Source organism: Tachysurus vachellii, chromosome 7 (assembly GCF_030014155.1).
Source record: "Tachysurus vachellii isolate PV-2020 chromosome 7, HZAU_Pvac_v1, whole genome shotgun sequence".
In the NCBI taxonomy this organism is placed as follows: domain Eukaryota; kingdom Metazoa; phylum Chordata; class Actinopteri; order Siluriformes; family Bagridae; genus Tachysurus; species Tachysurus vachellii.
In genome coordinates, this window is record NC_083466.1 from 3,738,966 (window position 1) to 3,764,037 (window position 25,072).

At 39.8% G+C, this 25,072-nt stretch overlaps 1 protein-coding gene across 1 annotated transcript; it reads right to left on the reverse strand.

The window, feature by feature from the left end:
* On the reverse strand, positions 1–25,072 carry rem2 (RAS (RAD and GEM)-like GTP binding 2). The gene is made up of 5 exons (XM_060873382.1): positions 24,824–25,072; positions 22,850–23,177; positions 21,532–21,605; positions 6,291–6,468; positions 1–461 (listed from the first exon to the last, which is right to left on the reverse strand). Exons 1-5 carry the CDS (start codon positions 24,833–24,835, stop codon positions 145–147), a joined length of 909 nt encoding a protein of 302 aa, XP_060729365.1. The 5' UTR covers positions 24,836–25,072; the 3' UTR covers positions 1–144.

Here is a 25,072-nt window from a genome sequence, read left to right on the forward strand (position 1 = left end):
TTGTTTTTTAAAAATTAAGCTACAAATGGTTTTCCCAGACTGCCACATGTATGTTATAATGTCTGCATGATGATATTGTTGTAGCTTTTCCTGTATTTAACCTGACATATGATTGTTTTATTTTTCACATATATTTCCTGGTCTCTACATCAGGGCACTGAGGTCATGACAGGAGCGAGATTTCTGTCGAAACATTCGGTTGCCTCTTTGTCGCTCTTGCTCACGGATACGCTCCCGGCCGTGGTGGGACCGTGGCACCAGGCCTGACAGGAAGCGCTTGGCCTTGCTGGTAAGACTTTCACGACGCCCGCCTCTGGGTGAGCCATCGGTCCACCCAGGCCCGAGGCGGTGGCCCCGGGCGGCCCTCACCGCCGTCTCCAGGAGCTCGTTAGTCCCGTGATCCAGAGAGACGGAGAGCTCCAGGTACATGCAGTCGAACATCATGGCGTGCGAGTGGGCCTCTGAGAAAGAGCACAAGAAAGCAAGAAATCTGTAAATCTTTATTAGATAAAAAAATGGAAATATCAAAATACTTTATTTCCTATCAGCATTTTGTTTGAGCAACTTGGGTGTGCTAATGCTATTTTGGATTTTTGATCTTCTGCTCTACCTCCCTACAGGATCAAACAAACAATCCCGGTTTGTCTCATGCAATCACTGCATGTCTCGTTTCAAGTGAACAACAATACGCTACTAAAGATATAACCACCGAGCACTTGTACAACAGAAAATTCAGGCAATTGTCCAATCAGCTAATCATGTAGCAGCAGCTCAGTGCAGATACAGATCAAGAGCTATGATTAATCTCTGTGACTGACCACCAGATGGGCTGGTTTGGGTATTTCAGAAATGGCAGATCAACTGGGATTTTCACACATAAGTCTTTTATATTTACACAGGAGGGTGCACTGTGGGAAGAAATGCTTTGTTGATAAAAGAGGTTAGATGACATTGGACAGACTCAAGCCAGGCTTGAGGGGACAGGAAGACCAGAGTAACTCAAATAACCACTCTTTACAATCGTGTTGAAGAGAAAAACATGTCAGAATGCACGGTACACGAACCCTAAGGTGAATAGCTGACAAAAAAGACCTCAAGGGGTGTTGCCTTTCTTTATGGCTACACCTTTATGGGCTCCTTCCAGGATAATGATGCACCATATTCCGAAGAACTCGGCCTCACGAACATGACAGTAATTTCAGTGTACTTCAATAACCTCCCCTGCCACAAGACCAGAATCCAATAGATCACATTTAGGAAGCTGTAAAAAGCCTGAAATGGTAGAAATGCTAGGTCCCAGATACACAATATGGTAGATTCGGGGCAGCCAAACTTTCACATAAAGGGGGTGGTGTGGGTGCAAGTTTTCATTCCAACCAAGAAGAAGCTACAGCTGAGTCTACTGAAAGCCAAGATTCCATGAATGATTGAACAGATAGATTCAGGTGTATCCCCAAGCTTCACAGGAATAAAACCCTGCACCCACACTGGCCCTTTACAGATAAGATTGTACACCCTAGTGGTTGATGTTCGAACAAGGCATATGCGTATGAACATGGACCAGAATTTGTGGACTTCATGTCAAGAAGAGAAAAAGAGGGTCCTATCCAGTTCTAATAAAGCAGCTGTCCTGCATTAACAAAAACAAGCAGGAAATGACAGGAATATAGTTTTCTGTTTAACTTTCTGAAAACTGTGCAAAGACCAGTCTGTTCTGGGGGGAAAAAAAATAAAAAATCAGGTATTTCTGGGAAATCTCATAAAATAATTAGATCTCCCATCTCCGAGATATCACATCCGCAAATCTTTTGTATTCATTTTATTGTATATTAAAGTACGCATGTGGAGACAGAGACAGAGATGGAGCAGAAGAGAAAGCTTTGATACTTTAAATTTGAGCCTTCCTTTGCTTAAGGCATTATGCCTTTTTCCATCCCATTTCCAACCGTAGTAAGAATAATAAGGAACATGAATCTTTCTAAGGGGTCACGGTGGCTTAGTGGTTAGCACGTTCGCCTCACACCTCCAGGGTTGGGGATTCGAATCCTGTCTCCGCCTTGTGTGTGTGGAGTTTGCATGTTCTCCCCGTGCCTCGGGGGTTTCCTCCGGGTACTCCGGTTTCCTCCCCCGGTCCAAAGACATGCATGGTAGGTTGATTGGCATCTCTGGAAAATTGTCCGTAGTGTGTGAGTGTGTGAGTGAATGAGACTGTGTGTGTGTGCCCTGTGATGGGTTGGCACTCCGTGCAGGGTGTATCCTGCCTTGATGCCCGATGACGCCTGAGATAAGCACAGGCTCCTCGTGACCCGAGGTAGTTCAGATAAGCGGTAGAAGATGAGTGAGTGAGATGAATCTTTCTGCAGGTGAAATTATTAATGGTTTTGCCTTCTTTAGATCACAAAAACCTCAACCTACTGCTTAGAAGAAAAACTAGATGCAGCATTAGCTGCTGATTCCAAGCTACTGCTATAAATCAGCATGTCCACCACTTTGGGTGATATGAGAATCAATTGCAAGTCAATACACGCTTATCTAATAGGCTGCAATTCAAAGTGAAGTCAGAGAGCACATCAATTTCTGCAGAAGATGGAGCTGTAAATATGAACGTGCTGCCAATATTTTGACCGAGACGACTTTATGATGCCTTCAAGTCAAACGATCATAGCCAAATATGCAGTCAATCATAAGCAAGCAGTTTTGCAACTGTTGAGACACACACACACACAGGCACACAGCATATACTGGAATAAACAACCTAATCGATCAGTAGAGCTCCCAGAACAAGTCAAAGTTCATATTACAAAGCGAATTGGATTTATATGGCAGCTTGATTTGAAGCTCGGTTAAAACAGAACCTGATTTAAAAATGTAATAGTAGCTCTAAGGCTCTAAACACTCACTTTGTTGAAAAACCACTGCACTGATCTGACTTTAAAGGGGGAAAAACTTGTCATTTGATTCTTTTTCTACATTCAGTATTTGCTTTGTCCTGTTCAGGTTAATGTTGTATCTAAGCTCTGAAAGTAGCACTAAGTTGTAAACTCAATATTTGATGGACAGGTTGACAGATGAAGTCAGACAGGATTCACTGTGGACAATGATGTAGAGATGGAGGTAGCAGAGATGAGGATGTTGAGGTTCTCTTTAGGAGTGACGAGGATGGACAGGATTAGGGACGAACACATCAGAGGGACAGCTCAGGTTGGCTGTTTTGGGGACAATTTCAGAGAGGAGATTGAGATGGTTTGGACATGTACAGAGGAGGGAGATGGTTATATTGGTAGAAGGATGTTGGAGATGGAGTTGCCAGGTAAGAAGTCAAAAGGAAGGACAAAGAAGAGATATATGGATGTGTTAAATGAGGACATGAAGGTAAGTGGTGCAAGAGTTGAGGATGCAGAGGATAGAGTTAGGTGGAAACATATGATGGGCTGTGGAGACCCCTAACGGGAAAAGCCCAAAGTAGAAGATGGTTGAATTTCAGCTGAAATCGCTCAAAGTGATGTATAATTTATTATTTCCATATATCAGCAAAACAGGGAATAAATCTATTTGTCATTTATGAAAGGTGTTTTTGTTGGATGTAACATGCAATTGTTGGTAAACTGTTGTGGTATGATGGTTCAGTGGTTAAGGCTTCGGGTTACTGATCAGAAGGTTGGGGTTCAAGCCCACAAGCTGCTGAGACATCAACGCTGGGTCCTTGAGCAAGGCTCCTAACCTCACCTGCTTTAGGGACACCGTACTATGGCTGACCCTGCGCTCTGACCCCAGGGCTCATAATAACCTGGGATATGTGAAAAATTTAAAAGCATTTCACTGCATGTGTGTATGTGACAAATAAAATTTGATATGCAAATAATACACTTTACAGGGAGAAATGTCACTATGTTTACATGTTATACATCACACATCACACCACCCCCTGGGTGTGTGTTATTTTAACATAAGATCATCTGTCACCAAAAAAACCATCAGTGACAGAAATTAGTATAATTTAAGTTATAAGTCATAAGTTTGGTTTGTATAATAATCAGCCTTTCAAGCTACAGTGTGTGTGTGTGAACTGGGGAGGAAACTGGAGTACCAGAAACAAACCCCCAAAGCACATGAGAACATGCAAACTCCAGAGCAAAGGCAGGAATCAAACCCACAACCCTGGAGGTACAAGACAAACTGACCGGAGAGGTTACATTTCTTCTTCTTAGAGGTGCATGTGTGTTCACGTGACAGGATTGAGTGAGCATGTGTTCGTGAAGTAGAATTGAACGTCTTTTGGTAAAGGATGCTTCGGGCATGTGATAAAATTGACTACTAGGTTAAAGAGTGGAGTTATAGTGGAATGGGGCAAGCATTTACACATTTGTAAAAGTAACATTTGAAAGAAACCAGCTAAGGAAAGAGAAGAAAACGGACACAGCTGCTTAGAGAGTGGCCGAGAGAAAGAGAGCGAATAAAAATAGACAGACTCTGACCATTTAAAATATCGTCTCGAACGCAGCTGTTCTAAGAAGCTCACATTTTCATAAACCGACTGAAGGGAAGTGGAGATTTATAAGGGGAGGTGGGTTGATAGAGCAGAAATGAAGACAGCATGTGACACATTGAGCAAAGATGAGCTCATATTGCTAAACGGTATCTTCCTCATAACATAACTGAGAGGGAATGAATCTTTTGTGTGTGCGGTTTTCTAATTTACGACCCTGTTTCGGGGTCTGAAGCAAGATACGCAGTCGAAGTTTGACAAAAGGGAAAAAAAAAAGGAGATGGATTCTAGAGAGTATGGACTCTAAAAATATCCATGTTATAGTATTAGTGAGGAGAGAACGCGACGAGCACAGTGATATGATAATACTGTCTGCCCATCCCACCAATATCTAAGTCATTTGTCTGTTCCCTCTCTCTCTCTCTTTGGTACTTGTCCCTGAATGTTCTGGACACCATTGTGATAGTAGCTGGAGAAGCGCAGTCCTATTACTGAACACGTTAACCGATTTTTGATGACACTTTCCCATACAAGTCTTGTGTTCCTCCAACGTAACACCCTCTAGATACGTGTACGTGTCCTCCCCCCCTGGGGTGGGTCTCGCTCTACAAGCAAGGAACGATAACAAGCTTCGGGCTATAATAGAGTATGTCAGGTCCATTAATATTTTAGGTGTCTACTATAGTAAGTAAGTAAGAGATTCACATTTTTATAGCTCTTGATACATCTTCCTAACGCTGGTGTCTTCAGAAGACCTTGAGCTGGACGAGGTAAACAGAGATAAAATAGGACAACAAATAGGTCCTGCTCTGTGTCCCAATGGATCGGTGTACTGTACCTCAGTGTACCTCGTTCAGCCAATTACTGAGGTCTTCCCGACTAGCATCAGGTGCGTTTTTAACACAAAACTGTTCACTGCTCCCTTAGGACGCTCTCATGCACACAAACTCGCTGAACTGGAAAGTCAGAGCTAACTTTTAGATAATGTGGCATGCGGCAGAAATCACATTAGTAGGACAGATGAGGCTTTCTAAATACTCCAGGGGGATGTTTAAGTATGGGTCCAGAATTATTTAAAGCAGTTCCTCTAGGAGTTTATTTTTTGGGGGATTATTGCAGCCAAAAATGCTTAAATTTAAAATTTATTTCTTTTTTTAGTTTGTAATGCAGACTTTCATAATTTATTTATTTTGCAAAACTGCTAGCACAGGATTCTCCTACCAGTGAAAGACTTTCTATGAGAGCTGTACTCATGTTCCACACGTGAATCCAAGAGGATTTAATGCATATTAATGATGATGTCACAACAAACCCATGGAAACTCTACAGTAAGTTTGATCCTCCACATTCATTTCGGTGGACGCAAAATCTTTAGAATCCAAGAGTCAACCTCAACCTTGTTGCTCAATGCTAAATTCTTGGGTGGGGCTGTATTTTTGTTGCTTTTGGTGCTTTTAGTTTTGTATTCCTGAGATGTCACATCCTCATTGATCAAGATGGATGCAAACGGATTTATTCCGGACATGTTCGTATGGTCGCTTGCATCGTAACCTACCGGTGCTGCTGAGTGTATTCAAATCTCTGCATTTACTAATGTTTCATATACGAAATGTTTTCAACACGATGTTTTTTTTTATTAGATATAAACCATTGTGGATCCTCTAGCATGCAAGTCCAGAATGTTTTAGAACGATCACCTTCTGACCGAGAATGTAACAGCTCTGCGGGCTACGCTATTATTACTAATTAAGTAGATGCCTCTCTGGAGCTGTTCAATAATTAAAACGGCGCCTCGGTCCTTTACCCTCTGTGCTGATCTCCCGGGAGCGCACTAGGTCACTCTTGTTGCCCACGAGGATGATGGGAGTGTTAGGTTGGCTCTCCCTCAGCAACAAGCGCAGCTGAGACACGCGGTGGAAGCTACGACGGTCCGTCAACGAGAACACCAGGATGCACACCTCACACTGTAGCAAGGAGAGCTCCTGTAAATCAAATCACACAAACAAACACAACCTAGGGTTAGTCCAGACTTTAAAAAAATGTCTTTAAATTTAACAGTTAAAAACATACGAAAAAGGAAAACTTATTTTTAATATTATATCTTATTGCAAATACATAAATATGTAAGGGCTTAATCCCACAATACAGAACACAAGACATAAAGGACATGATTCAGGGTTGAGTGGTTAAGGCTTCGGGTTACTGATCAGAAGGTCGGGGTTCGAGCCAACAAGCTGCTGAGACATCAACATTGGGTCCTTGATCAAGGCCCTTAACCTCACCTACTACAGGAGTGCCATACTATGGCTGACCCTGCGCTCTGACCCCAGGGCTCATAACCTGGGATATATGAAAACGTAAAGCATTTCACTGCATGTCTGTGTATGTGACAAATATGATGTGAAATTTGATAAACAAGTTTAACATATGTGTGATTAAATAATCTTTTTCTGTGGAAAATTCTAATATAAAAACTTATAATCTTTAATTGTCTGTCTAAAACCCTCCAAAGTTGTCTACCTTGACTTTTGTAACTGAGAACTGAAATATTGTTTTGCAGCATTCGACCGTGATTGAAATAGTTTTTTTATTAGCAGTATTTTCGAATTTCAAGGCTTTCATTTCATTAAAATGAACTGAGCTTGTCTCTGCCCTCAGAAATGTATTTTAGGTTAGGTTTAAAATCAATTCAGCAAGCGTTTAAAAGATACATGGTGCGCCTTGTCTCAAGTGGGCAAAGAATTTGATTGGTTGAACATACTGATTGGTGCTGAGCACAAAGTAGCGTTTATATTTATGGTGGCTGAACTCCAAACCGGTAGGTGGAAAGATATTCTGTGAAATAAAGATGAAAGATTAAACCATCTGAGCGGTCACATGTACCACTGTTTTCACGAAGCAGAAACATACAGGCAGTTCCCGGGATATAAAACACAAATTAGGTGTTTAATACAATAGCGGAGTGTAGGTTTGTTTGAGTCGTTGAAATGTTTGACTTATATTAATCTGTGTTGTAGAATATATGTAAATGTCTATTATGTGAAAGCTTGTTCAAGGCAGTACTAATTAAACTGTAATATGTATGATAATCTTGGCGTAGGGGGGCACGGTGGCTTAGTGGTTAGCACGTTTGCCTCACACCTCCAGGGTCGGGGTTCGATTTCCGCCTCTGCCTTGTGTGTGTGGAGTTTGCATGTTCTCCCCGTGCCTCAGGGGTTTCCTCCGGGTACTCCGGTTTCCTCCCCCGGTCCAAAGACATGCATGGTAGGTTGATTGGCATCTCTGGAAAAATTGTCCGTAGTGTATGAGAGTGTGTGTGTGTGCCCTGCAATGGGTTGGCACTCCGTCCAGGGTGTATCCTGCCTTGATGCCCGATGACGCCTGAGATAGGTACAGGCTCCCCGTGACCCGAGGTAGTTCGGATAAGCGGTAGAAAATGAATGAATGAATGAATCTTGGCGTATAATTTATCCACAGGACGCTCCTGCTATTCCGTTGTTCAATTCATGCTCAATGTGGACCGCAGGATTGTGAAGGATGACATCACTTCTTTCATTTCTGTTTGTCTAATGTTCGTCAGTTATTACTGCTTCAACATTCACTACCCTACAGAACTGGCGTCAGTGCTTGAATTCCTGCAAAGGTATGTAAAGACACTTAGCAGCTGAGGTTCACTTACTACATAGCTTCATTTACACAGTTGTCAATGTTGTTTTTCTTGTCAAGGTGTGTTTTCATCATCAATCCCAAGAAGGGCAGCAACTTCAAGGAAATGGACAAAAAAAAAAAAAAAGCGACTTCTAGTGAACCCAAGAGTCTTAACCCTAATCACTAACATAGAAATGTTAATGAGTGTTGTAGTAACCACAGGTTTGGTGATAGTGATATATTATATTATACTCTGTAAGAACTTCCGTTGTGCCTCGTTCTGCTTTAATAGTGTAAATATTCATCTTAACTTTTTCTTAACTTCCCAAAAAATAACAAAAAAAAAAAAAAAAAAAAAAACACTAGTATGTTTTGTCTTTTTAAATGTTTGCCAGTCTTTAGTAAAAAAATTCTTGGGACCACACTGATGTCTAACTCTTTGATGGATTTTGATGGCTTTAGATTATTTGATTTAGGTTTTCAAATTTAAGCTATTTATCAATTAGTAGAACAGAACTCTTAATAGCTTCTTAAAGGAAAAATGTGAATGTTTAACATTATTTTAATAGTCAATGTAAAAAGACAATTATTCATTCATTCATTCATTCATCTTCTACCGCTTATCCGAACTACCTCGGGTCACGGGGAGCCTGTGCCTATCTCAGGCGTCATTGGGCATCAAGGCAGGATACACCCTGGACGGAGTGCCAACCCATTAAAAGACAATTAGGAAAAGTAAAATATATATAGGAAAGAGGATGTAATCCCGTATAACCAAAAAAATTGCCACCGTATTTTGTAAAATATTGGCACCCACAGCCTCCAGTTTATTTTTGTTTATGACACTTAGCTATTAAGGTTTTAAGACGTGTTTAAGAAAAGTTAAAGCAAAATAAAAAGAAAAAGAAAAAAAAAAGAACTCTTTTTCCAGGAGGTCAAAAACAGAATTCGCTCCTGTTGTATGTCGGTGGTCAGCACTGAGTGTTTTTTCACGTCTCACAGTTAATATAAAGCTCATATGAAAGTAGGCACTCAGAGCTTTAAGAATTTGTAGTTTTTCCAGATGTATTTCTGTTTTTCTTTAGCCTAGGAAAAAAAAGAGTAAACAAAAACCCATTTCTGCTCTCTGAGGTGCTCCAAGTGCTTGTTCATAAGCAGCAAAAATTTGAAGGCGTTATCTTCAACCGCTAAAATTCTCTGTAAGGTTATGCAACACAGGGAAAACAAACTGAAAGCCAACAAAACAGTCCTGACTCATTTTATATCAGACTCCGGTGAGGCAATAATTCATTTGTTTACACTGACAGAAAATGTCCTATAACTCCATTTCTCCATAATCTCTCTCTCTCTCTCTCTCTTATATATATATATATATATATATATATATATATATATATATATATATACACACACACACATATATATATATATATATATATATATATATACACACATATATATATATATATATATATATATATATATATATATATATATATATATATATATATATATAAAATCTCGTCGCTTTCGGGCGGAAACCTCGTATGTCCAAATTTGGTCAATTTCATATTTTTTCACATATCGATGCTATTGGTCAGTCCCCACGTGGGTCTGTTATTTTTACAAGTTATTAAACAAACAATCTAAAGTCTTGAAAATAGCTTAAGCGCAAATCTCATAACTCCATTGGACACTTCAACTGTCCACCTCTTCTTCACTCCGCGGGAGAGAATCAACACGTCTTCTGAGGTAAATATCTTCAAAACACTGGGCTCAAAGAAAAAAAAATCTTGACCCCCGCTAGTTCTGGTGCTCGTCTGAGGACAGGAATTTAGAGCAAGACAATCCACTGCAACGCGGACGGTTTTGGAGATATGAGGTTTCCGCCCGACAGCGACGATATATACATTTCTATTTTTAGAATCATTTTACAGAAATAATAAACATTTAGTTTTTTTTTTGTATATTTTTTCTTCTAATTCTTCATTTTTATCGTTTTTTATTCTTTGATTCCACGTTTTATGGCATTGTACTGTGTATGGTTGTGTATGTAACGAATAAAATTTGAATTAGAAGGAGGTGCCGTACTATGGCTGACCCTGTGCTCTGACCCCAGGGCTCATAACCTGGGATATACAAAAACTTAAAGCATTTCTGTGTATGTGACAAATATTTGATAAACAAGTTTAACATATGTGTGATTAAATAATATTTTTCTGTGGAAAATTCTAATATAAAAACTTATATTACTATTAATTATAATCTTTAATTATCTGTCTAAAACCCTCCAAAGTTGTCTACCTTGACTTTTGTAACTGAGAACTGAAATATTGTTTTGAAGGATTCGACTGTGATTGAAAGATTTTAGCAGTATTTTCAAATTTCAAGGCTTTCATTTCTTCCATTTCATTAAAATGATCTGAGCTTGTCTCTGCCCTCAGAAATGTATTTTAGGTTAAGAAAATCAATTCAGCAAGCGTTTAAAAGATAGCTGTTAAGATACATGGTGCGCCTTAGAAATTTTGATTAAAAAAAAGAAAGAAAAAACATTTCTGCATTGATTTGTAAATATATTTTAGGATTTCTTGTTTAAGTTTTAAATGTTAATTTTTTTTATTATTATTCTATTACAAAAAACCTCTGATTGAAAGGAGGTTTAAAAAAAAATGGTTGGAATAAATTTGGAATAAAATGCAACACTGCTGTTTAGCTTGCTGTTTGTTAGCAAACCAATATATAGATCGTATCATCGAAAGGTAATTGAGGAATCTCCGGTGTCTCCAAATTTACCACAGGATTGTTGCGATACTAATTGAAATCTTGAGTTTTGTGGGTTTCAGCCACGCCCACTTCTGGTTTTAAATCCAGATACAGACTGCATGATTGTAAGAACAAAAGCGAATCCAGTGCATTTCCACTTGACCAGATTTGTGCAAGTCTCTGAAAAATAGAGGATTGCTCCAACATGCTCTTTCCAGTGTCCCAGCAGATAGATGCTGAGCTCAGGTATGTTCTGCCATCATTCGAGCATCTTCTCAGATCACTTGGTCCTTAGAGCTCCGAGCGAAATAGGTCCCTCTTCCTGTCACGGTTTCTCCAGCATGTCGTCTATTGTGTCAGATATAAATACGTACTGCATGTATATTTTTCTTATCTCTTAGTAAACTTAAAGACAGACAGATGACACAACAGAGACAGAGAGAGAGAGACACTGAGAGAGAGCAGACTAGGCAGCTGTCTCATTTAGTCTGCCCTATTTTGTCTCAGGTGAAGTTCAAAAATCCTCTGGAGATTTGCCTGAAAAATACACATCCCCTCGCATCATGCCCTCGAGGAGACGATTTACAGCCCCGGATACATTCTAGGGTGGGGGAGGGGGAGCTGAAAGGATTAATCTGAGGGGAAAAAAAACAAAAAAAAAAACGCAATGCCAGACCACCTGCCACTATGCCCAAACGAGGACGGATATGGACGATTCTTTGCCTTTTCAGAGATGAGCAGTAAGGTGTCGTAGCGTGCGAGGCAAGCAGGAGGTTGATGGTGTGAGGAAAGACGGGCGCTCTCTGGGGAAAGCCTGACAAAAGTAAAAAGGTCTTTTCATCAAAAGATGAACTGACACACACTTGTGCAATTGCTAAGAGCTGTGCGCTGTTTATGGCTGCTCTCGCCATCTGTCAGTGTCCGCCTGCTCGTGTACACACACACAAACAGGCACACACAGTCATAGCTTTAGCAGTCATAAATACAGTCACAGCTTTGAAAAATCAACCCATGCTTTGCTCTCTCATAAAAACCAATTAAAATAATGCACTTGTAAACAAACCAGCTTTAAAGAAATCCATACGTCGCTAGGATTGCTAATGAGCAAGCCAGAGAGCGACTGCAACCAGGAAAATCTCTCCGTACTTCCAATAGGACATCCACTTACATTTACATTTGCATTTGGCAGACGCCCTTATACAGAGCGACATACATAAGTCTTATAAACTTATAATCAGTTCACACTAATAGTAGTTGAAATTAGGGGTGTACTGGTTCTGTAACTGCCATCAAATCACGTCAAGCGAAGGCATTACTCTTCCCTCAAACAGCCACATCTGAGGACCTTTATACAGCCTTGCCTTATGTAAAGAGAGTGCATTAAGCACTGAGAATAAAAGCTCTTTTATTTTAAAATCATTTATGTGACACTAAGCTCATTTTAATATTGTATGTCTGAAACCTTTTAAAGCAATTACACCCACAAAACACAGATTACGTACATGATTATTGACTACTGGTGTAATGAATGGTCTACGGCCAAAAGGGTTAACGTGCGCTGGCGTGCAGTGTTGCCAGGCCTCTTCACAATTTGCTCTCCCAATGACAATGTAAAAGGCTGCCCAGTTAGTATGCCATAAAAAAAAATTAAATAAATAAAAAGATTTGGAAAGGGGGAGTGTAATTATTCTTCTTTTTTTTTGGTACCTTATTTCATTTCACACACCTTTTCTGACAGATGACTCACAAGGAGGTGTGTCTGATATGCAGGGGATATGTGGTTAGTTAGTGCTGTGACAGTCCTGAAGTTCTCTGGAGATGGAAAAATGGAAGCAATTAACTTCCAAATTGTTCTCACTAATTTTGGGTTTTGGAGGATCAGAAAACTACCCCGGGAACAATGGGCAAAAGATGGGACTAAATCCAGGCAAACAGGGACTTATTTGGAGTGATGCATTTTCTTTCATGGTTCAGTTTGTTGAGACATACATGAACACTACAATTGCACTTGGATCTGTGCCAAGAGAATCTGTTGCAGACGACCTGAATGAGGTAGACTTGGTTCGACTGTAAGTAACCTGACCCAACAGAAAACAGGAGACCCATAAACAGGATCATTCAGACCAATGAGAAGACTCGCATATGACTTGCATAAACATATTTTGGTAAGCGGAACGAGCCGAGGAGAAAATGAAATATTGCAAGTCCCCTATTTTTGGAACAAAGCACATGTCTACAGGTCTGAACACATGCATAGAGTTCCCCAAACAAGTGCACATGCCTTTATAAACAGCACTCTGTGGCATTGGAGGCTGTGGTCGAATACTGGCTGTGTGATGAGGCAGGAGTCTTGGAGAACAAGCAGGTAACAAGTAAGTGGCTGCAATAGAGTGGGATTAACGCGCTAATATAAATATATGTCCTATGCACTTTGCAGAAAGAATGAGCTGGTGTGTTTTTTGGTGCATTGCCATTTTTAGCAAAGCGACTGACAGCATCCTGCTGAGCCTGCATGCTTAGAGTCTGCTTTATTGATTTTCTTTGTTTTTTTTGTTGAGAATTTCTTATGAGTTGGACAAAACAAAACCACATATTAATAAAATAATCTTTAACACACTTTTGTTGTATTGGCCAAACTCAGGAAACTCGAACACATACTCGCACTTCACTTATCTTACACTCTCCTCACCCACAAAACACCCTGTCATACTCCTTGAACACGAGGATGATACACACACCCCTCAGCAGATACACAACATTTACCTTTGTGCCAAACTACATAACAGACGACAGCTTTAAAGCTGAGTCTTGCTCGGCACTTACGGTTTAAGAGCACACTGCTACCCACTCTCATTTCATAATCGGCACGTAGTAAACAGGAGTGTACACACGGATTTACAGATGTCCCGCTATGCAGTCTGCATCATCACAAAGTGCGGTGGCTAATCCTCAGACTTGCATGCTATGTAAAAATTCCTGAATTCCTTCCTGCTTCACCTCACAGGAAGTGCTGCACAGTCCATACAAGTCTGGATACAAATCTGTAAGTTCGACAGAATGAATAGAACAAACCCATGTAGCTAAACCATGTGCTGTCCGAGTATCAACAATCAGAATCGAGAATTCAACTTGTAGCACATTCTACGTAGGGGAAGTGATAGCTGGGAATTTCCCATCATTTACCAGATTTATGAGGGATACAAATTCAGAGGCATTTACAATATTCATCTTCCACTGTAGACACAGCTTTGAAACCAATAATGTTTCTTGTGCTAGCTAGCTAGTTTACTAGACTCATGTTCGTTAGCAACTATGACTTAAAAGAGCTAGCAAGGTAGCCAAGTATGAGAAATATAGAAGCTAGCTAGCTGTTTATGATATGAAATATACTGGTAATTGACTACTAAATGGCAACTGCTACTATTAACACTACGATTCATTACTATTAGGATATGGTGACACAATTAATGAGAGAAAGATCTGAATTGTAGAAGTGGTGAACAAGATATAAAAACTATGGCAGAATTTTGATAGATTCGGTCCATTTTATATGCAATTATTTACTCAATTATTTCAGAGAACAAATCAGGCATGGTCAGGCTGACTGAAAGCTTACATTTTTAAATATCATAAAATAACCTTGTGTTAATAGGCACCTTAAATAGACAAACTCAGCTGTATAACTAACCCATGGTTCATTTCCAGTCAACTCCAAAGCTCAAAACAGCAAATTAAGCATACAAGGAGAAACCGGTGATAAAGCAAACCGCACTATAATGTGTGTGTATCAACAAAGTACAAGCAGCAAATTACAGCACCATTACAGAATAAAATGCTAACTCGATTGATTTTCTGCCTGGATATCAAACCTAATGTACCAACATATTGCTTCTAATAGCTTATATGGAAACCCACGGAAAGGATGAGAAAGTATCTTGGCTGAATACATTTTTACACCCAACGTAAACAATGCAACGTCTTATACAAGAGACTTTTATAATTAACAAATGCTAAGCAGTCTGGAGAAGCTCCCTGTTTTACGATGTTTATATGAATATGTTAACTAGAAATCACATCGCACTCTGTCGTGCTAATTGGTCTCATCCGTAAATATTCGCTCCAACTCAGACCTACTCCGTCATGATCCGCTCTGTTGCCGTTCCACCCCGTCTCTCCAATAATTTAAATAAAACTGTTTAGTAAAATGATCTAAAGCCTTGGAATTTCCTCACACTGGTGCTTAAATGCTATGCAATGTCAGCAACCTGGTGTAAAGGATTTCTAAATCCGTGCACACACAGACATTGTACACCTGTCCTCTTACTGCACAGTCATCGTTTTGTCTGGAACGAGTTCAGAATTGTAAACAAAGCGTTTGTGAACATAATGCTGAAATCCAAACATTCCTGAATCCATCAACCTTAAATGCGAAAACATTTACTGTACAATTGTGTACAGTTATGTCTGGTATGAAACTTTTTCAGACTATTTTCCAGACTATTTTCAAACGTTTGTGGATGCATAAATGGTCTCACACACACTGACACACACACACACACACACGTTTGCTATGAGCTGTGTTGTCAGTTAGGGCATCTACTTTATTCACCTCAGAGATCATTTTAAATCAATCATCGATTGGAGACCAATTCACTACAGCAGTATTTCAGACTCTGTCTTGAAACATTCTGGAAGATTCTAGAAATTGAAGTCAAAACTTCTGATTGGCCAGAAGAAGTTAGCTGGAAGTGGACAATATCCAAGCAGCTCAGACAAGACCTCCACAAGTCTTGCTCCTCCTTAGGAGCAATCTCCAAACATCAGAATGTTCTACAAGAATCTGAGCCACATGGATCATTCGAGAAGGAGGCACAAACGAACCCCTAGACATAAATGAGCTTTTGAGTGAAACAAATGAACCCCAAGACAACAGCAAATGAACTGGTGAAGAAGTTCCAAGCATCAAGGCACCAAATACGCATATCTACTATTACGAGGTTACGAGACACACTGCTGTGGCTTGAAAGGCTGCCCTGCATGAAAGAAGCCCCTACTCTAAGAACAGCATAAAAATGCCAGACTAAAGTTTGCAGGGGAAAAAGACTGAACGCTTTGGCCATAATGAATAGTACTTTGTATGGTGGAATAAAGTCAGAGGATTGAATTCAAAGGATGCCATCCTGCCTATGAAGTACTGTATGGTGTCTTCTAGCAGAAAATTGGTTCAAAGGTGTCACAAAATGGCTTAAAGGCATCAAGGTAAAAGTATTGAAGTGTGTATTGGAGTGAAAGTATTGTGTGTGTGTTTTAAATGGTTTATTAATACAATGATACCGTGAGCCTGTGGTATTTTAGTCTGGGTTATCAACTAGTAAGACCTCTAATGAACAATTAGAGCAATTTTAACAGCGATTCTTGAGTAAGGTGCCATATTTATCGCTTGTCGCCGTGCAGGGTCTGACTTAAATTTCAGTATCCAGGCTTCCGCTGTATGACAGAGTGGACTCGTTAGCTGTAGCACGGGTCGGACAGATTTCAAATTCGTACCCCAATCTAAAGAATATAAAAATGCAAACCAGTACCAATGGCTGACAGCAGGAACAGGACGCTCTCAAACATGTGTAAGGACAGGCAAGGTCTATTTTTGGAAACAGGATGACTATTTATTTATTTATTTTTTTTATAAAGAAAAACACTTTCTACCTGCTGTCAAGTGCATTTCAAGCCTCCAGTCTACTCCAGGCAATAAGTGTTTGTGTGTAGAGGCACAAGTGTGTCTATCATGCTGAGTATGCATAAGAGCCTGGGTGAGAGACTGCAGTGTACATCTGCATAAGTATGCAGGAGAGCTCATGTATGAAGCATACTATGACTATTTGGGTTCGTTTACACATGCTTTCTTACAAAGGATCAGGCGTTTATAGTAGACTGGGTGGCTGTATTTTATCCAAACATTTCCGTAAACGTAATGAACAAGGCGTAAATGCCTAATATTCTGCTATAAGAAAGATGGGGGATGGGGGATGGTTTCAGCCTGATTTATGTTATTAACTTGATTGGACAGAACAGCAACAACAACAACAAAACATCCTATAATTTGGAGCCTTCCAATCAGTTCTCGTCACAAGCCTCTGGAAACAAAATTAAATTCATGCGACTAATGACAGGAATTGGTAGGTGCACACTAATTTATGCGGCTTTAGGCAATTGGGATTTGCATAATGTATGTAGAATTCAGCCTGTCTGTAATTGCAAAGTAATTCTTTGACACAGTCAACTGATTGAATACCAAAGTATTATAACAAGTGCTGGAATAAATGCATGGGCCCTTCATATGGTCAAATGTTGACATTTTTACTATATTATATGTAGTTCTGAAAACCGCAGAACTACATATAATATAGTTCTGAAAACCGCAGAGTTCCTAGGCTAAAATACATTTCCATTTTGCAAAATCCCATGAAAGGTGTTGTGTCTACTCTAATTTTTATAAGTACAAATGGAAAATAACATAATAGCAGCCAAATATTAAATTGTCAAATTTAAATCATCTTGCATTCCTTCAGTACTACGTGGCTTCTGAAGCAGACATTAACTGAAAGTGCCATACCTTCAGAGCAACTTCCTTTTTCCCCTATATATATTGTTGGAATATCTAAGCAACAATAAAATGTACTATAAATAACTGTACAATCACCTACATGCAAATAAACCAAAAAAAAAAAAAAAAAACCCCTAACACCACATGGATAATTTAGAAAGGAGGCACAAATTAACTCCTGAAAATGAATGAGCTTTGGTCTGAAAGATTCAACTGAAGCCCAAAATAAAGGAACAAAGGAACTGGTGAAGGCGTTAAAAGCATCAGGTGCCAAATACAGCCGTTAAGTGAACTATTACATTGTATAATACATGTAAAAGATTAAACAAAAAAAGTTGTTTTATTTTACTGTCTACTCATTTGATGAGTTTTACTCCAATGTTTTACTCCATACAATACATTATATAGGCAGATAACACATTTGTAAAAAAAAGACCGTAGTGCGAGAGCTGGATAATCATTAAGGCTGTCATGTAAGAAATACTCCAAGGGGATCAACAAGGATGAACAAGATTTAGCATTTGGAGAACAAAACAAAAATGAACGCTTTGACCATAATGATCAGGCTTTACTATGAACTATGAAGCATGGGGGTGGCAGCATTGTGCCGTGATGTATTCCAGCACGATCCTAATCTTACCTTCGAAGGTGTTACGAATTGGTTTAAAGGCAATAAAGTGAAAGTACTGGCACGGCTTCCAGACTGAACTGAAAAAGCATGTAGTTACAAAAAATAATGGCCAAGAATTCCAGGAAAACTACTCAAATGTTTTGATTACAGTAAAGCAATTAATACACCAAATACTAACTTGTCTTCTAAATGTTTTGTCGAAATGTTAATATAATTTGAATGAAATGGTGACAATGTACATAAACGCTATGACTCCAATATTTCCTTTGATTGAAGGATTTGCATTTACCCTGAATTTACTGTTACACTTCATTCCTTCACTATCAAATGCTAACCTCGAGTGGGTGGAAAGGCATTGGCATGGTGTTAGATGGATGGAGGGGTGGATCGAGAAGGGGTGGATTGAAAAAGAATGATGAGACAGAGAGAACAGGTCCAGTCATTGCTCACTCTCAACCCTGGAGTATATCCAAAAAGCTGGAGTCATTCTATTCTCATAGTTCTCGCTCCGCTTAGCCACGTCAACGTAATTTATCGCAATTTATGCATAGACGTGTTTTGCATACGTTTTTATTAACATAAAAATTTATAATTCAAATTAACAAAATATTCTTTCAATTCTTCATTCAAATAAAAATAACTTAGCAATTTATATAACCGGCAATGTAAGCTCCATGGAAAATTTCTGCAACTCATTGCCAATTATACGATTTTAAGCTCATCAACATTCATAGGAAACGAACATTTATTCTTGTCATCGTTTTCAACGGAACTAGTAACTACTTCATTTGAGACCAACTTTTTTTTAAATTATGCTTTTTAACAGATAAAAGCAGATGATTCCTTTGATTTGCTTCAATATCTACATGTGCAAATCACATGCCTTCATGCTCAGCACCTATTATTGTCCTTAGTGGATAAAAACGCAAACTACAACAAGCCCTAAAGCCGCAGACAAGGCAGTTGAGATATTGTTTAATGGCAAAGCATATGAATTACATATAGAATTACATACATTTAGGTCAAGTCATTTTGTACATTTACTTTGTGCATGACGGGAGTAATTTTTCCAAAAACTGATTAAAAAAATAAAAATCACAGGACACACACACTCTCATTCACTCACGCAATCACACACTACGGAAAATTTTCCAGAGATGCCAATCAACCTACCATGCATATCTTTGGACCGCGGGAGGAAACCGGAGTACCCGGAGGAAACCCCCGAGGCACGGGGAGAACATGCAAACTCCACACACACAAGGCGGAGGCGGGAATCGAACCCCCAACCCTGGAGGTGTGAGGCGAACGTGCTAACCACTAAGCCACCGTGCCCCCCGGCACTTCACATATATTATTAAATACATATTAGGTATAGAGATATTAAAGTAAAACTTGACCTTGTTATACCAGCTCTGTTTGGAACAATGAGCCAAAATTCCAATAACTTCTTCAGAAGCTTGTGGAAGGCTATCCACACCATTTGACTCAAGTTACGCAATGCTACCAAATACTAACCAAGTGGATATGTAAGCTTCTCTTCCACAGGGACTGTAACGAAATAATCGAAAGATCAGGGGACATGTACCACAATTCATTGGCAGGAAATTTGAAGAACTAAGTTATATGTACTTGGCTAAAGTGTATGTAAACTTCTGACTTCAACTGTAAATCCCTTTCAGCAAACGATGCCGAAGTGAAAGTGTAGAGATTTTGTCAATTCGTGGCAAATTATTAATGACCAAACAACTGGCTCATTTGCCAAATAATGTGGTGATTTCAGCAGGAACACACACAAAGGTTCAGGTAATGGGGTTATTCCTTAATGCTTTGCTAAGGCAGCAACTATTTATGGCCTCATCCATCAGCTCCTGGGTAATCTGTCTCACACACACACACACACACACACACACACACACACACCTTTATGACCCCTGGGCAATCTGATTTTCCCCCAAAGGGAATAAGCCTGATCAGCTGGTGTTGTATCTAATCCTGTCCTAAACCACTATATTACAACTAAAACTGAAATACAAATCAGTGCTAAATATTAATGCAGTTTAAAGGTGGGGTGCACGATGTTTGAGAAATGCTTCAGGAAACTGAGTCGGGCCGACTAACAAAACAAACGTGTAGCGAATTAGCAGAAAGGGGCGTGTCTTGTCAATATGCAGCGGAGAGAGTGTTCAGTGCGCATGTCTGACTTTAGCCGAAAGCGATTGAAACATTGACATGGCGGATACCTGCCATTACCTTCGCCTCGTGTTCTAGGTGTTGAACATCATCTTCCGGAGCTAAACATTTCACAGTACAACACACAGTACTACAAAACACATTTGACCTGTATTACCATAGTATTACTCATTGAGTTCATTTATTGATAAAAATATCCCCTCAGGTTACGTATGTATGTGTGGGGCGGAGCTATCAAAACGGAGGTGACACCCATTTGGGTTAGGGGCGTGTTTGTTTTGGTGATTTCAAATGTCAACATTGGCTTTCAAACATTGTGCACCCCACCTTTAATGCTCTAATTATCTCTAATAGCTAAAAAAAGATTTGAATAATTTTTTTTACCCCTTTGGACCCGCCCACTTTTCCATTAATTAAAAAAGCTCCACCCCCAAAACCTATATTGAGTTGATTGAACACGTTACACAGAGCTACAGAGCATCACGTTTTGGAAAACAAGCCTGTCCGGCTACTCGGTTGTAAAGGTGTGCTTGAAGTTTAGCGGCAATTTGATTAACCCGATGCATTCGCATTGCTCCCCAAACTTTCTGGAAAAACACTGAAGGCAGGAAGCTTGCTTTACAGTCTGCCAGGATGTAATTAGTTGTGTTTGGCTCAAGTCCGACCCTTCCTGATTGAGATAAAAAGGCAGTAATGGCTGCCGGCTTTCTGTGGAACATAAGTGGAACAAATTACGTGAGAAAGAAATGAAGGAAAAAAAAAAATTAACCGTTTCTTCTTCTTCTAAAAAAAGTGGGGTGTCAGATGGAGGGGCTGCTCGGAAACAGAATAAACAGTTTCTCTCTAACAAGACGCATTAAAAACTCCTCGGGGTGCAGTAAAATGTAAACCCTGACCCTTCAATATGGTGCGCAAAGCAGCATTTCATACAATCTGCTTGTGATTGTTTGAGTCTTCGAAATGTAGAGAATCGCGAGTGTTCCATCTCTATCTAGCGCAAGTGTCCGTTACTGGCTGTGGGCTTCACATGAATATTGGAGCTAGTGTTAAATAAACATGTGTCAATGAGTGTCAGTGTTAATGCAGGCAGTGTCAGTGAAATAGAGGAAAACAGTGCGGTGGTCAGGATTCAATTAATTGTGTGTGTGTGTGTGTGTGTGTGTGTGTGTAAACGGTTTTGTGTAAATGTGTGTGTACTGTATGACTCACCTGTTTCCAGTTGTCATATACCAAGATTGAGCTATCCTCATCATCTACAGTCACCCTTCGCTGATACCCTTCATCTACAAAACAAACAACAGATTGATCATCGCTGTGGACGTCTGTGATTCTTTTCACAGCGATTAAACCTGAATAAAAACATGATGGGGCTGAATTGTTGAGAGGAAAATGATCCTGTGTGACCACATGGCGTTAGATCTCCGTTTCATCTTTAAAAGGTTAGGAAGGAGAAGAAAGAGCAAGCGGAGTAATTAGCCTGTTGTTACGACCATGCTGCTGTATTGCCACCATATCAGGCTACACGTAGCACTGTAAAAATAAACACATGATCCAATCCAGCGACCGGCGTAACTGCATGCTAAATGTTTGGTTTTTTCCAGTAATGATTCAAAGCAAATGGGAAAATACAATACAAATAATGGGAAATACATTACAACAACCGCTAACAGAGGCCCATTGGGGTAGGACTCACACTGCTCCATGCCCCATGTCTTATTTCTACGCTAAAAAAAAAGAAAAGAAAAAAGAAAACCTCCAAGCATAGCAAGTCGCCGTGATTTAGGCGTTACTATAGAAACGATAACATAGTACAATTTTAACCTTAACACCTTCAGGCCAATCAGAGTATAAAAAAGCTTACAAGGCTAAAAAGCCCCGCTGCCATTTTCCATAAAAAAAAAATTCTCACACAGTGCTTATCTCTCACTCAGTTAACCGCCTGTGGCAGATGAAAGACTCAGCGATTAGATGAATGCCACTGACTTTTGGAAGCCTTGAAAGCCCTTTCATTGCTAATTTTGCTTTTCTCACTGCCTGTGTGTGTCAGATGTGGGCCAGCGTACATTAACACACAGGACAGCTGTGGCTTAGAGTTTGACTCAAGAATTCATTTGAAGCAAACAAATATAATATAAAGTAAACATAGCAGTCAGTACAGCAGTGTAAATTTCAAAGGACAGGCCACAAATATAGCTCTTAAAGGAACCGTATAACAAAAAAATCTATTAGAAGAGTAAAGAAAGCATTGATTAGAACAATCGGAAGCACTTTCATTCTTTTGTAATACAAAGTTTGCTATCGCCATGCCTTTGAACTGGAACCAGAGGTCAATTGAACAAGCGCTATTCATGACAATGATGCGATTTTCTTGTTAGGCTGTTTACAAACAAAGCAGAAAAAAAAAAACAACCTGAGAAGCAGGGGCAGGTTTAAAGTGTTTTAGAAATGTAGTTATGGTTAACTTTTCCTCTAAACAGAGCCCTGGATTGACTGAGACAATAGAGCAAAACAAGGAAAACATCTTTACCGCTTGCTAGTGTTTCAGAGTCTACAGAAAGTGATCGGTCAGACAGACCAGCGAGAGAGAGGGCCAGTGATGATTTGCCCACTCCGTTCTGCCCTAACAGGACAATCCGCAGTGGCCCACGGTACTTTTGCTCCGGCACCTTAAGAAGAAGCGGCGCGTCTTGAGCGTCACTACAGCCGCCGATCGCCAGTGCGGAAGGCTCGTCGAGCCCGGGGATCCAGTCATAATCCTCGGAGACGGCTTCCTCTCGCGTTAACAGGTGCTTGATCGGTAGTGGTGTGCTTCCTCTGCGAAGCGGAGGCGCTGCAGATAACGTCAAGCCATAAACCTGTAAAACACAGGAAGGCAGCAAGGGTAAAATTGTTACGACTTTACATAACATTTATAGTATTTGCCAGATACCCTTATTGAGCGTTAAGAGCCTTGCTCAGGGGCCCAGCAGTGGCAACTCACAACCATCAAATCAGCAGTCCAATTCCTTAACCACTAAGCTAGCATGAGCTGTACACTGGGCAAGAGGTGGAAGTTTTTCTTATGTGCACTCGCCAGGAAAAGCTTGAGGTCACTTTCTATTTTTGTTTTGCTCTTTTACCCAGGAAATTTGAAGGCCAGTTGCTAAACTAAAATCTAAAATCAATCAGACAGTCGCTCTGATGGGATCTGGTGAGCTGTGTACATTACATGGAAGTAGGTCAAAACAGCATGTGTCCATCTCAAGGCGCGCACACACACACACACACACACACACACACACACACACACACACACACACACACACAGAAAATCTATAAGTATGAACTGGGCTGCCACATACTCAGGCAAGACTCTTGGTAGCTGACCCTGTTTTACAGTTAAACAATAATCAGGTTCCAAGAAGCAGAGTGTGTCACAAACACCATTACTATTAATACAGCAATTATCAAAGCCATGGTGCTGTTTATACACAATGTTACACTCTTGCACACAATTATACTAATTGTTATTTACTAATGAATGATCTTGGAAAAATACATTAGAATTGTGGAGTATTAACTTTTCCCACAAAATAAAAACCTCTTTGTTTTCACAAAGGTCCAACCCCCAGCATCGTTGGTGGCGTTTTGGAGTACAGTGTCTATAAAATGATTGACAGAAATGCATCCAAACACAAAGCATTCCAGACCGGACGTATTTTCTGCAACATTTGCTAATGCCATTGGTTAATGTGTAGTTTTCATTGTGTGCTACATATTTTCCAGATTATATGTAGAAACTGTGTGAAGTTATTTTATTATTTTGTTATTTTAGTAACTTGGATTGCCGCATGCTTGCTTACACCGTGCTGGTTTGAGTGTTCCAGAAACTGCTGATCTCCTGGGATTTGTTCTAAAGCCTTCTTCATATAAGTGTTTCCACAGAATGAAGCAAAAAAAAAAAAAAAAAAAAAAAAAAAAAAAAACACACAACAACAACTCTGAGTTACAGTTCTGCAAAAAAAAAAAGAAACGGCTTGTTTCGATAAAAAGAAATCAAGAAAGCAAGCGTCCAAAGCTGGATGCTTTGGGGAGGACAGGAAGGTAACCATGGTAACGCATATAACCACAGTTTACAACCGTGATGTGCAGAAAAGCATCTCAGCATAAAACTGACATGAGACATGTTTTGAACAATTGCTTTTTTAGTCATATATATATATATATATATATATATATATATATATATATATATATATATATATATATATTTTTTTTTTTTTTTTTTTAATGTTGATGATGCATACTTTGCAGTGCACACAATAATGTGTGTGCATGCCTCCATATGCCACTGAAGAAATCTATTTATTTCTGATTCATATTGAATCGATTTATTTCTTTGTGCAAATATACAAACTACACAAATCCGTATGAGGAAAAAGAGAGTGACAGAAAGCACAGCTCGGTATACTCAGTGCAAACCGATAACGTGATGGTGTGATGTTGTGATGGCGTTTCTTACCTGCTCCGACATTGTTTTAGGTTCATGTGTTCTGACAGAGACACTCCTTCACCAGCGCGAGCTCCGTGTACGACATGACAAACCGGCGCGCATCCTCCGGTGCGGGAATTTCTTCTGTGCGTGTGCGTGTGCGCGTGCGTTTGTGTGTCTGTGTGCAAATGTGCTACAGCATGCCTGTTTTTTAAAGCCTTTTGTGTGTCGCGAGGCTGTGCACGTGAGAGCGATTCGTCCCGCTCGAGCGCTACAGAC